The 12538-nt window shown below is 38.8% G+C and overlaps 1 protein-coding gene across 2 annotated transcripts in view; it reads right to left on the reverse strand.

Moving 5' to 3' along the window:
• Nucleotides 1-12538, reverse strand: part of HNMT (histamine N-methyltransferase) — a 92707-nt gene that overhangs the window by 24688 nt on the left and 55481 nt on the right. For both annotated transcript variants that reach the window (NM_001035434.1, XM_059876413.1), the window contains one exon: nucleotides 6732-6784. In NM_001035434.1, the coding sequence (NP_001030511.1) occupies nucleotides 6732-6784 (53 nt within the window). The remainder of the gene's footprint in view (nucleotides 1-6731; nucleotides 6785-12538) is intronic.

Below are 12538 nucleotides of genomic sequence, written 5' to 3' on the forward strand. Positions count from 1 at the left end.
TACCAGGGTTATATGACTGTGTGTATTAAATCACAAAATTTTATTCAATAGTGCATGTCAGGTAGAAGAACATTCACCCACTAAGAGAATGGGTCCTAAACTGGCATAAGAACTGGGAAGATACAAATCTGTCCCTCAGCAAAATTACAGATAGCCACATGCCATGAACTTTCTAAGTACATTGTAAATAGCCAACCTGTAAATGAAAAACATTAAAATGCTGGCAGAAACAAATGCGGATCTGCCATATTGCTTTCTTCCTATTTTACCTGTATCAGGCCATTACTACATTCTTATTGTGCATTCTTATTAATTGTAAGGCTGCACAACTGAGTTTATTTGCTTTTCTAAGTATACAGTCATTTAATCTGCAGATAATGATACTTTTGTCTTCACTCTGCTCATTAATCCCTGTTTTCCTGCTTTAGGCCTTATTGAATTAGCCAAAACAATCTTGTTTACTTTGGTTTTAATGACAGTGGTGCCGATACTATAGTATTATGCTCATGCCTCTCAGTTCTGTAGTATACCTGTCTTTAACAATACTTCACTCAAAGTTTTAAATACAATACAATGAGGTAGACCTTTTTGGTAAATTTACATATGGAGAATAGTTTATTTTAAAATAGCACAGTTATGAATACCTTTAAGAATACTTTACATCTGAGGCCCCAAATTATCTGAAGTAGATAGCCCTAAATCCTACATGCTAACGATTAACTTGAGCCCAGGTCCATATCCTTCTGTTTGTGAAGGAAGTGCTGTACATAAGTGAACCAGTTTTACTCAGGTCAAGTTATAAAGCAGTTCAAATCCAGACTAAAAATAATCTGCGTGTCTAGAAGTTCTATTTGAATTTCACTTCTTTAGAAGGCAATGGCACCCCACTCCAGTACTCTTGCCTGGAAAATCCCATGGACAGAGGAGCCTGGTAGGCTGCAGTCCATGGGGTCACGAAGAGTTGGACACGACTGAACAACTTCACTTCCACTTTTCACTTTCATGCACTGGAGAAGGAAATGGCAACCCACTCCAGTGTTCTTGCCTGGAGAATCCCAGGGACGGGGGAGCCTGGTGGGCTGCCGTCTATGGGGTCGCACAGAGTCGGACACGACTGAAGCGGCTTAGCAGCAGCAGTATAACCAAAAGTGGTGCCACACCACTCTTTCTAGAAGGTTACTCATAAGATCACGGGTTTACTGGACTGAAAGCCCAAATACCCAAGATGTCAGTGCCTGAGTCCCTTGAATAGCATATGTGAAAAGTATTTTTCCAGTCTAAGCTAATACTCCTAACATGACAGGTAGCTCTTTATGTCCAAAGATACGTGCTTTCAGAAGTGAAAGTACATATCTTGATCATTTATAAACTCTAATACTGAAACTCAACAAAAGACTTTCTCTTTCAACCACTGGCTGTTTAGGGCCAAATATTCTGTGGTTTGCTTAATAGGAAATATCTGAAGATGGCAATAAGCACATTCAAATTCTTTTTTTTTTTTTTTTCAGGCAAAAAAATCCTCCATTTCCTTGTATTTCCTCAATCATTCCTTAGTTGCTGATGTAGACTGGCATCTTACCTGGACACTGGAAACATTAACCTTTGCTTCCTACCAGCTTCTGCTTCTAAACTGGATAGACCAACTTTTCCAGTTCTTGCCTTAATTACATTCATTTCTACTTCTATTCACCTCACTTAGAAAATTAAACTTCAGGGTCACCTTAACATGTCATTTACGAAAGAAAACAAGATTAAAAATCTGATAACATTAGATTTCCAAATGGCTGGTCCTTACTAAATACCCAGTCTCCCTTTTGCCAAGTCAATAATTAACTTTTATATCTGTATAGTACAGTTTGTTGGACTGCTTTTTTAGTTAACAGACCTAGGTTTTATTCTTTCTTGATTGTTCTCAGGTTTTTAGTTTGTAGAATGAGGGTGTTGATGATCTCTAAATTCTCTTCTATATTTTAATCTCTGTCTTAATGTTGATGTTTATATGTCATAGAAGAAAACCACCTAACCCCTCTCAACATGTCAGCATAATTATTATCGGAAAAATTATATAAGAGGGTCCATACCACCTGTATTTCATATGTGAGTTGCTTCAGTGGATTGAAATTTTGTATAAATATAAACACTATTATATAAGGTATGACAGCTGATTTGGTACATAATAGGTTAATAAAAAGAAGTAGAAAGCTGGATACAATGAGATTATTTAAGTTATAGTCCTGTTTAAACCTAATAAAATTTTCTGGCATTTGAACATAAGAATGGAACAATGAAACAGATAAAATGATTCTCCTTTAGCAGAGCCCAGAGCAAGGAGAACACATTGCCTATTACTGCTTTCTGGAACATTTTTCCATGTATAAGGGTGTGCACTGCAAATTAATAGCAAAAAGAATATGGGTTTCTTTTTCTCTATGTACCATCAAACATAAAGACAATACTCATTAAAAGTTGAACAGTAAAGAAGCTCCATTGGGTAGTTTAATTTTAGGATGCATCAATGTTGACAATGGACCAAAAAGCATATTCTGTAAGGTTTAGAATACAATGTGGTTGCTCTCAATATCTAAAAACAGTTGCTGAAATCAGCACAATACAAATGCTGTGATACCTCAAGTAAAGCATTCCCATTGCTCACTTTATTTCATTAAAGCACACAAATTCATGCACATATACAACTTTACACTTCCTTATTTTGCCTCTGGGCTTCCCTCATAGCTCAATTAGTAAGAATATGCCTGCAATGTGGGAGACCCAGGTTCTATTCCTGGGTTGGGAAGATCCCTCGAGCAGAAAATGGCAACCCACTCCAGTATTCTTGCCTGGAGAATCCCATGGACAGAGGAGCCTGGCAGGCTACAGGCCATGGGGTCGCCAGAGTCGGGCACGACTTAGTGACTACCCACCGCCTCCACCATTTGGCCTCTGTAAAAACTACATGGTCTGTATTTCTGTACATGATTTTTTCCTCATGATTTCCTCTCTTTCTTTCTTTGAATACCCATAGTATTTATTTCAAACATTCTCCTAACAGTACACATGTAATCTATGAATAATAATGTTGCTTATTAATTGTATTTTATTGATGTGGTAGATCAGTTATGGGTAACATCGGGAAATTTTCCATCAGTTCCCTTTCTTTTGAACTGCACAGAGCCTTAATAATTGGTTGGTTTCTGAATTGAATTGCCAAATGCCTTTTTCAAAATTCTTACATTCTCCCTCAGATTATGAAATTCCTCTCCACCCAAATACCAATCGAGTTAGTGGTAAAGAACTTGCTTGCCAATGCAGAAGATGTAAGAGACATGAGTTTAATCCCTGAGTCAGGAAGATACCCTGCAGAAGGGCATGGCAGTATTCTTGCCTGGAGAATCCTATGGACAGCGGAGCCTGGTGGGCTACAATCCATAGGGTCACAAAGAATCAGACACAACTGAAGCAACTCAGCAACAACAAATAGAAGAGACAGAAGACAGAAAGGGTGCATAGCAGCCCTACTCATGGTTCTGAGAAGAAAATCAAATAGGTCCCCAAAGAGCATGAACATTAAGCAATATAAATGCCGAATCTGATTTAGGGAAGTTTTTAGTTTGTTTCTTTTGGTAGATTTTTTTTTCTCATTGTGGTGGTAAGAAGTGGTAGCACCATTATTAATGCAGAGAGAATATTTGCATTAAATATATGCAGAATATGACCTAGAGGTGCGTAGGCATCCAAGAAGAAAACATCTAGGAAGAGAAAACAGAGAGGCTCATAAGCTAAGACTGCAGCAGAACCCTGTAAGATGCATTATGGGAGCAGAACACAAGGTATAAGACAAGGCCAATGGCCTTATCTACTGGGGACTGGAGTTCAGCAGTGGATTTTTAAGGATACATAAGCCACAGGATAATGCAAAATCTCAGGAACACTGTAGATCGTGAAACATGCAGGGAGACCATTTCTCTAAGGCAAGGACAGAGTGTTCCTCACTATATAATAAAGTGTGTTTCTTCTGCACACCCAGTACTTGCATTTAGTCAATGACAAACTATTAGATAAGTATCTCCCAGTTGGTACATAAACACTCAAACTAACTGAGTGGGGTGTCCTTTCCCTTCAAACACCTTTCTGCTCTTTCATGCCAAGGGCCTTTAGACCTAGGAATTTTAAGTGTATTACTTTTGATTTCATATCTTACTTGAGCAGTGAGGGCTAAGTATTTACAGCTTGAATTTCTCTTGCAGTTCTTATGTTTTTGACCAGTGTCTTATGAAGAGTGACCTGAAAGGGCACCCATATTCCCCTCAGGCAGAGCTTGTTATTAATACAATGTTAAGGTTCAGTCAGAAGAACACCAAGCATTACTCCCTCTGTTCTGAAAAGTTCTCTATATTAGCCCCTATTTGCACCTTTATGTAAGGAATCACTGTTTAGGGCAAATGTTCCTTTCTCTAGATAGCTTATAAGCATCTGGATAAATTTACATTAGAAGTTCAATTAACTTTATATTAAAATGTCAATTAACTTGGCCATGGTAGAGACTGTTTTTAATTACTTTTCCTTGTAGGGCTTCTCTTCTTGTCCAAGCACAAGTGGCACTATCAAATGATAAGTCTCATTGCCTGTGGCTGCCTTAAATTCATATGCAAAACACACTGGAAATGACTGTCTTGGTTAAATGAATTAATAGGACACTCTTTGAGCAATTCATCAATCTTATAATCCTTAGGACATAAAATATCACAAGCAATAATAGAGTATTTTAGCTTAAACACAATGTATTAGATCATTCATGACAGTATCTTTCATTACCTGTCCTTGTTGGTTTCTGTTTTCTTGCTGAAAGATGATAATAAAGTAGAACTACTTTAACAGTCAGTCCTTATTACATTATATCACAGTGTGTTTTATGAAAAATGAGCACTAGATGACATAAAAAACTATCCTATTCCATTAGAGGGCTCTTGGTTATCTTTGTGTTAAGATGTGTTGTGTTGCCACAATTGAACTCATTCATGTAGGGTTAGAACAATTACACTTAAGAGACTCAAGAAATCAGTATTTAACACTGTGTGACAAGTGGTAATGTAGTGATCACTTGTTATCAAGTGGTAACCTTTACTAACCATCACTCCATGGTTGTTTTAAAAGAAAACAATAATAAGGATATCAACACATAAATAATATATATGACTATATTATTATATATTAATACATTATATAACATAAATAATGTGACTATATATTATGTTATATATATTTTTTTATATATACTATATATATTATCATTATATTAACTCAGACTTTCAGACGACTAGCAACTTTAAATCAAACACTACTCAGGAGTTTGATATGTGGCAAAGTCTGGAGATAAATTTTCTTATTTTATTTTGTAGAAATGACCTACCTGCACCTTATAAAAGCAGTTTATAAATTTACCTGTATAAATCTCACTACAACCTATGAGACATAATTCGTTGCCCCCATTTTACTGATGGGCAAACTGAAGCTTACGTTTTAGCCAGGTTCACACAGTTCATTAGTGGCAGAGTTAGAGATTACACCCTCATTAATCTGCCTATCCAAACTTCACATTTCCCCTTGGGTAAAAGTACCGGTTCTAAGTAGTGAGACCATGAACTGCTTATGAAAGGGAGGTGGGGAGTGTGCAGAATGCTTAGAGGGCAGCTGTGAACCTGAGTCAGAGGAAAGGAATGGCTTAGGCCACGGCAACTCAAAGAATGGGGCCACGAGAGGGTAAATTCACTATGTCATTAAGCATACTTTTCTGCATAGGATACTTTCTCAATGAAAGAAGCTGTGCATTGATTTACATTCCAGGGCATGCTTATCTCCTCATGCACCAGCAATAGTTCGCAAACCACCAACCAGTCTATGGATCTCGTTTAAGTGGCACAAGCTTAAGGAATGTCTTTTGAAATTTTCCTTTACTATGAACAGTTAAATCATCTGGTTCAATGTCATCTTCAAAATTATTCTATGTTTTCCCATGCTTTTTATATGTTTAAAAAAATAAAATCATACTTATCTCTATTACAGATAATAATGAAATCTGATGTCCTAGACCCCATAAATATATGGGGACATTAATCTTAGTTGAAGTGATATGGCTCTTACTAGTTTTAATAGACAATGGCATCCCACTCAGTACTCTTGCGTGGAAAACCCCATGGACGGAGGAGCCTGGTAGGCTATAGTCCATGGGGTCGCTAAGAGTCGGACACGACTGGGTGACTTCACTTTCACTTTTCAGTTCCATGCATTGGAGAAGGAAATGGCAACCCACTCCAGTGTTCTTGACTGGAGAATCCCAGGGATGGGGGAGCCTGGTGGGCGGCCGTCTATGGGGTCGCACAGAGTCGGACACAACTGAAGCAACTTAGCAGCAGCAGTTTTAATAAACTAATATCTTCCAAAAGTAAAGGAAAATGGCTTTTCTAAAGAATGGACAAAATTGCCATCAAGCAGTATGAAGTCTGGTGGTTTAGTCGCTAAGTCACGTCTGACTCTTGTGAACCCATGGACTGTAACCTGCTACCCAGGCAAGAATACTGGAGTGGGTTGCCATTTACTTCTCCAGGGGATCTTCCCAACCCAGGAATCGAACTCAGGTCTCCTGCATTTGTAGGCAGATTCTTTACCAACTAAGCTATGAGGGAAGCTCATGATGTCTGGAGTGAAATACAAATTTTAAAATGCATTGTTCATACCTGCACCACCGCCAATGCTTAGAATCTTAATTTCAGATTTTATGTCTCCAATCCTGAAAAAAAAATTATGTAGTTTAAGAAAAATGTGCCAGGCAGTTTATAAAATCTGATTATCAAGTCTAATTAAAGAGAACAGATGAAATTACAGTGAACAAAAATTAGGCCAACATGAAAGGTGTTGATCATTTCAGTGGTTATATTGCTGTCTTTACAAATCTTTGGAAGTAAAGATTCCACTCATTAACAGTCTTAAACTGGGATACTTTTAGAAATAGCACTATAAACATCTCAGAGGTAGGAAATGGCATTTGTTTAAAGACTGTTTGGAGAATAAAAGCAGAAAAAGTGACTTTTGAGTCTGGTCATTATAATAAGCCATTCATTGTAAATGGGCTTCCCCGGTGGCTCAGATGATAAAGACTCCACCTGCTGGGTTCAGTCCCTGGGTTGGGAAGATCTTCTGGAGAAGGGAATGGCTACCCACTCCAATATTCTTGCCTGGGGAACTCCATGGACAGAGGATCCTGGTGGTCTACAGTCCATGGGATCGCAGAGAGTTAGACATGACTGAGTGACACACACTTCTTTCATTGTAGATGGGAGAAAAGCTGAGGTGATTCATACTATCTCTATGATAGTTGCCTTCTTTCCTTCCTCTTGCTAACTTCCTTTCAATAAACAGATGTTAATTAAACATTTATTATGTGCTTGTCCTAGGCACTGATATATAAAAATGAGGAAGATACTACTTTTCTCTCAAGTTGAATTGTGAGATAAGAAAAGCCAAGTTTATGACTCTGTATAGGAATAGAGTGGACTTGATGGACTGGGATGTGATAGTAGGACTTTGTTTAGAATGATGTAAAATATTTTTTTAAAAAAATAATGGGTCAGAAAAAAGTAGGAGATGCACAGTGACTGCCACATGTTTCCAGTTTGGATGACCAGGTGAAGTGCGGTATCAAAAAAGATGCTGGGGGATGTAATTTTATGACAAGTTTATGTTTTGTCAGTTTTTTGTTTGTTTTGTGTTTTTAGGATTTTGATAAATCTGAATTCAGCAGATATTTGAATATGCAATATTGAAGCTGGGTAGAAGAGAGATTGGGATCAACGATGTATTCTGGAGAATTATCATAGAGTAATGGTCAAAACTAAGAGAATAGATTCTATCACCCAAGTATATTGCAAAGAGAAGAGTAGTGGGATTATGACACAGTGCCAGGTTTTAAAAGTAATGGGATAATGGGGGAACACACAAAGAAGACACAGAGGGAAACAGCAAAACTCAGAGAGGTGATCAGAGAATTAGAGAAGGAAAAAAGCCAACGATAGTGTCAGAGGCATAAGAGTGTACAACTAAGTCATAAAAAAAGAAGACAACTCTTCGTTGAATTTGGCAATATGAATATCTGATAACAGCAGCTTTAAAGGAGGTTGAGAGCTGGAGTCAGATGGCAGTGGGATTAAAAGTGAAATCGATAAAGAGAAAGAAGATACAGAGATTTTTGAAAAAGGATGAAAGAGTGAAAAGGAAAAAGAGGAGATTGGAGGGGAAACATGAACTGAAAGAATGGTGCTTGTTTGTGTTTTGGGATGCTAAACAAGCTTGGTTTTTGGCTAAAGTGAGGAGCCTGCCCAGAGAGATAGAAGAACACAGATTCAACCAGGGTTCTTAAAAATACTAGAAAGCATAGAGTCAACGACATCTGTGAATGAGTTGCCTTCCTCTAATTATCTTCCAGCTCATGATCATGAGTCTTAATATATCCATCGCTGTCTGTGCACTTGATTAATTCTTGAATATGCTTCTATCTGTGGATAGAATAGTGAGGTTACAGAGCAGAGCACCTAGGCACATAGGTTGGAATCGTAGCTTACTATTATGTTACCATGAATGAATTATTCTCTGTACCTTTATTACTAAGAAATAGGATAATAATACCTCCTACCATATAGGGCTATAATTATAGTATCTGCTTTTTGAAAGAGCTGTGAGGATTAAGTGACATAATTTATGTGAATCCTTTAGAAATGTGTCTGCATATGACAAGTACCCAACTTATTATTGTTCTAAGCACAGCTAAGTAATTTATATGAATCATTTTTCTGAATCATTTATATGAATCTTTTTCATATATGAAAAATTTTTATTATTGAAATACAGTTGACTTACAGTGTTGTGTTAATTACCATTATAGAGCAAAGTGATTCAATTATATGTTGATATATACATTCTTTTTTATATTCTTGTCCATTATTGTTTATCACAGGATATCAAATATAGTTCTCTGTGCTATATGACCTTGTTGTTTATGAATTCTATTTATAAAAGCTTACATCTGCTAACCCCAACCTTCTGCTCCATCCCTCCCCAATCCCTTCCCCCTTGGCAACCAGCAGTCTGTTCTCTATGGCCATGATTCTGTTTCACAGATAGATTCACTTGTGCCATTTTTTAAATTCCACATATAAGAGATCTCATATGGTATTTGTCTTTCTCTTTCTGATTCACTTCACTTAATATAATCTCTGGTTGTACCCATGTTACTACAAATGGCATTATTTTGTTCATTTTTATGACTGAGTAGTATTCTATTGTGTATATACACCACATCTTCTTTAGTCATTCATCTGTTGATGGACATTTAGGTTGTTTCCATGTCTTGGCTATTGTGACTAGTGCTTCTCTGAACATAGAAGTGCACATATCATTTAGAATTACAGTTTCGTCTGGATATATGCCCAGGGGTGGGATTGCTGGAATCATATGATAATTCTGTTTCTAGCTTTCTGAGGAACCTCCATACTATTTTCTATAGTGAGGGCACAGGCTTACATTCCTATCAACAGTGTAGCAGGATTCTCTTTTCTCCACATCTTCTCCAGCAATTGTTATTTGTTGACTTTTTAGTGATGGTCATTCTGATCAGTGTGAGGTGGTACGTTATTTTAGTTTTGATTTGTATTTCTCTAAGAATTAGTAATGTTGGGCATCTTAACATGTGCCTATTGGCCATCTCTTGTGGGGTCACTGCTCCTTTCTCCTGGGTCCTAGTGCACACAAGGTTCTGTTTGTGCCCTTGCAGAGTCTGTTTCCCCAGTCCCGTGTAAGTTCTGGCGGCTCTATGATGGGTGTATGGTGACCTCCTCCAAAAGGGCTTATGCCATAACCAGGTCTACTGCACCCAAAGCCCCTGCCCCCACAGCAGTCCTCTGCTGACCCATACCTCCTCAGAAGATACCCAAAGTTCTGTCTCAGGCTTTGTGGGGAAACCTGTATGCAGGTCAAGAAGCAGCAGTTAGAAGTGAATATGGAACAACAGACTGGCTCCAAATTGGGAAAGGAGTATGTCAAGGCTGTATATTGTCATCCTGCTTATTTAACTTATATGCAGAGTACATCATGAGAATGCTGGACTGGATGAAGCACAAGCTGGAATTAAGATTGCTGGGAGAAATATCAATAACCTCAGATTTGCAGATGACACCACCCTTATGGCAGAAAGCAAAGAACCAAAGAGCCTCTTGATGGAAGTAAAAGAGGAGAGTGAAAAAGTTGGCTTAAAATTCAGCATTCAGAAAACTAAAGTCATGGCATCTGGTCCCATCACTTCATGGCACATAGATGGGGAAACAATGCAAACAGTGACAGACTTTATATTTGGGGGCTCCAAAATCACTGCAGATGGGGACTGCAGCCATGAAATTAAAAGACACTTGCTCCTTGGAAGAAAAGCTATGACAAAACTGGACAGCTTATTAAAAAGCAGAGACATTACTTTGCCAACAAAGGTCCATCTAGTCAAAGTTATGGTTTTTCGAGCAGTTATATATGGATGTGAGTGTTGGACTATAAAGAAAGCTGAGCACTGAGGAATTGATGCTTTTGAACTGTGGTGTCGGAGAAGACCCTTGAGAGTCCCTTGGACAGCAAGGAGATCCAACCAGTCCATCCTAAAAGAAATCAATCCGGGATATTCATTGGAAGGATTGATGCTGAAGCTGAAACTCCAACACTTTGGCCACCTGATGCGAAGAACTGAGTTATTTGAAAAGACCCTGATGCTGGGAAAGATTGAAGGTGGGAGGAGAAGGGGATGACAAAGGATGAGATGGTTGGATGGCATCACCAACTCAATGGACATGGGTTTGGGTGGACTCCCGGAGTTGGTGATGGACAGGGAGGCCTGGCGTTCATGCTACAGTCCATGGGGTCGCAAAGAGTCAGACATGATTGAGCAACTGAACTAACTGAACTGAACTGATTGGCTATCTCTAGTAACTCAGAAGGTTAAGAATCTCCCTGTGGGTGGGAGACCAGGTTCTATCCCTGGGTTGGAGGATCCTCTGGAAAAGGAAATGGCAACCCACTTCAGTTTTATTGCCTGGAGAATCCCATAGACAGAGGAGCCTGGTGGGCTACAGTCCATGGGGGTGCAAAGAGTCAGACAAGACTGAGCAACTAACACTTTCACCCTTTTCATTGGCCATCTGTAATGAATTAACCCTTTGAATTCTTACAACACCTCTGTGAGTTAGATACTATTATTATTCCATCTTATATAGTATGATGATACCTAAGAATTATTGAAAAGTTGCTATTTTTCCAGGCAAGGATCTAAATGCATTACATGTAACAACAACAATCAGTTCAGTTCAGTGCAGTCACTCAGTCATGTCCGAGTCTTTGCGACCCCATGAATTGCAGCACACCAGGCCTCCCTGTCCATCACCAACTCCCGGAGTTCACTCAAACTCATGTCCATCGAGTCGGTGATGCTATCCAGCCATCTCATCCTCTGTCGTCCCCTTCTCCTCCTGCTCCCAATCCCTCCCAGCATCAGAGTCTTTTCCAATGAGTCAACTCTTTGCGTGAGGTGGACAAAGTATTGGAGTTTCAGTCTCAGCATCAGTCCTTCCAATGAACACCCAGGACTGATCTCCTTTAGGATGGACTGGTTGGATCTCCTTGCAGTCCAAGAGACTCTCAAGAGTCTTCTCCAACACCACAGTTCAAGAGCATCAATTCTTCGGCACTCAGCTTTCTTCACAGTCCAAATCTCACATCCATACATGACGACTGGAAAAACCATAGCCTTGACTAAATGGACCTTTGTTGGCAAAGAAATGTCTCTGCTTTTCAATATGCTATCTAGGTTGGTCATAACTTTCCTTCCAAGGAGTAAGTGTCTTTTAATTTCATGACTGCAGTCACCATCTGCAGTGATTTTGGAGCCCCCCCAAAAAAGTCTGACAGTGTTTCCACTGTTTCCCCATCTATTTCCCATGAAGTGATGGGACCAGATGCCATGATCTTCGTTTTCTGAATGTTGAGCTTTAAGCCAACATTTCCACTCTCCTCTTTCACTTTCATCAAGAGGCTTTTTAGTTTCTCATCACTTTCTGCCATAAGGTGGTATAATGTACATATCTGAGGTTATTGATATTTTTCCCGGCAATGTTGATTCCAGCTTGTGCTTCTTCCAGCCCAGCGTTTCTCATGATGTACTCATGATGACAACAACAATAAGCTACTATTTATAGCTATATACTATAGCCCTCCCCACTCTGCTCTCTACCTCCTGACAGGTGATTGAATAATTCCTCCCTGAGGAAATAACCCATCTTACCGATAAACTTATCTATATTGGTACCTGAGAATCCTCCATCAAGAGCTAAGTCCACATCTCATTACTACGAGTCAGCAACTCAACAGACTATTTCAGTACGTACACAAAGAGGTTCTGAACCAATTTTTAGTGCCTCATATTTAACTGGATGGACAACCAGGGCTTATCAGGTAG

This window comes from Bos taurus, chromosome 2 (genome assembly GCF_002263795.3).
Source record: "Bos taurus isolate L1 Dominette 01449 registration number 42190680 breed Hereford chromosome 2, ARS-UCD2.0, whole genome shotgun sequence".
Classification (NCBI taxonomy): domain Eukaryota; kingdom Metazoa; phylum Chordata; class Mammalia; order Artiodactyla; family Bovidae; genus Bos; species Bos taurus.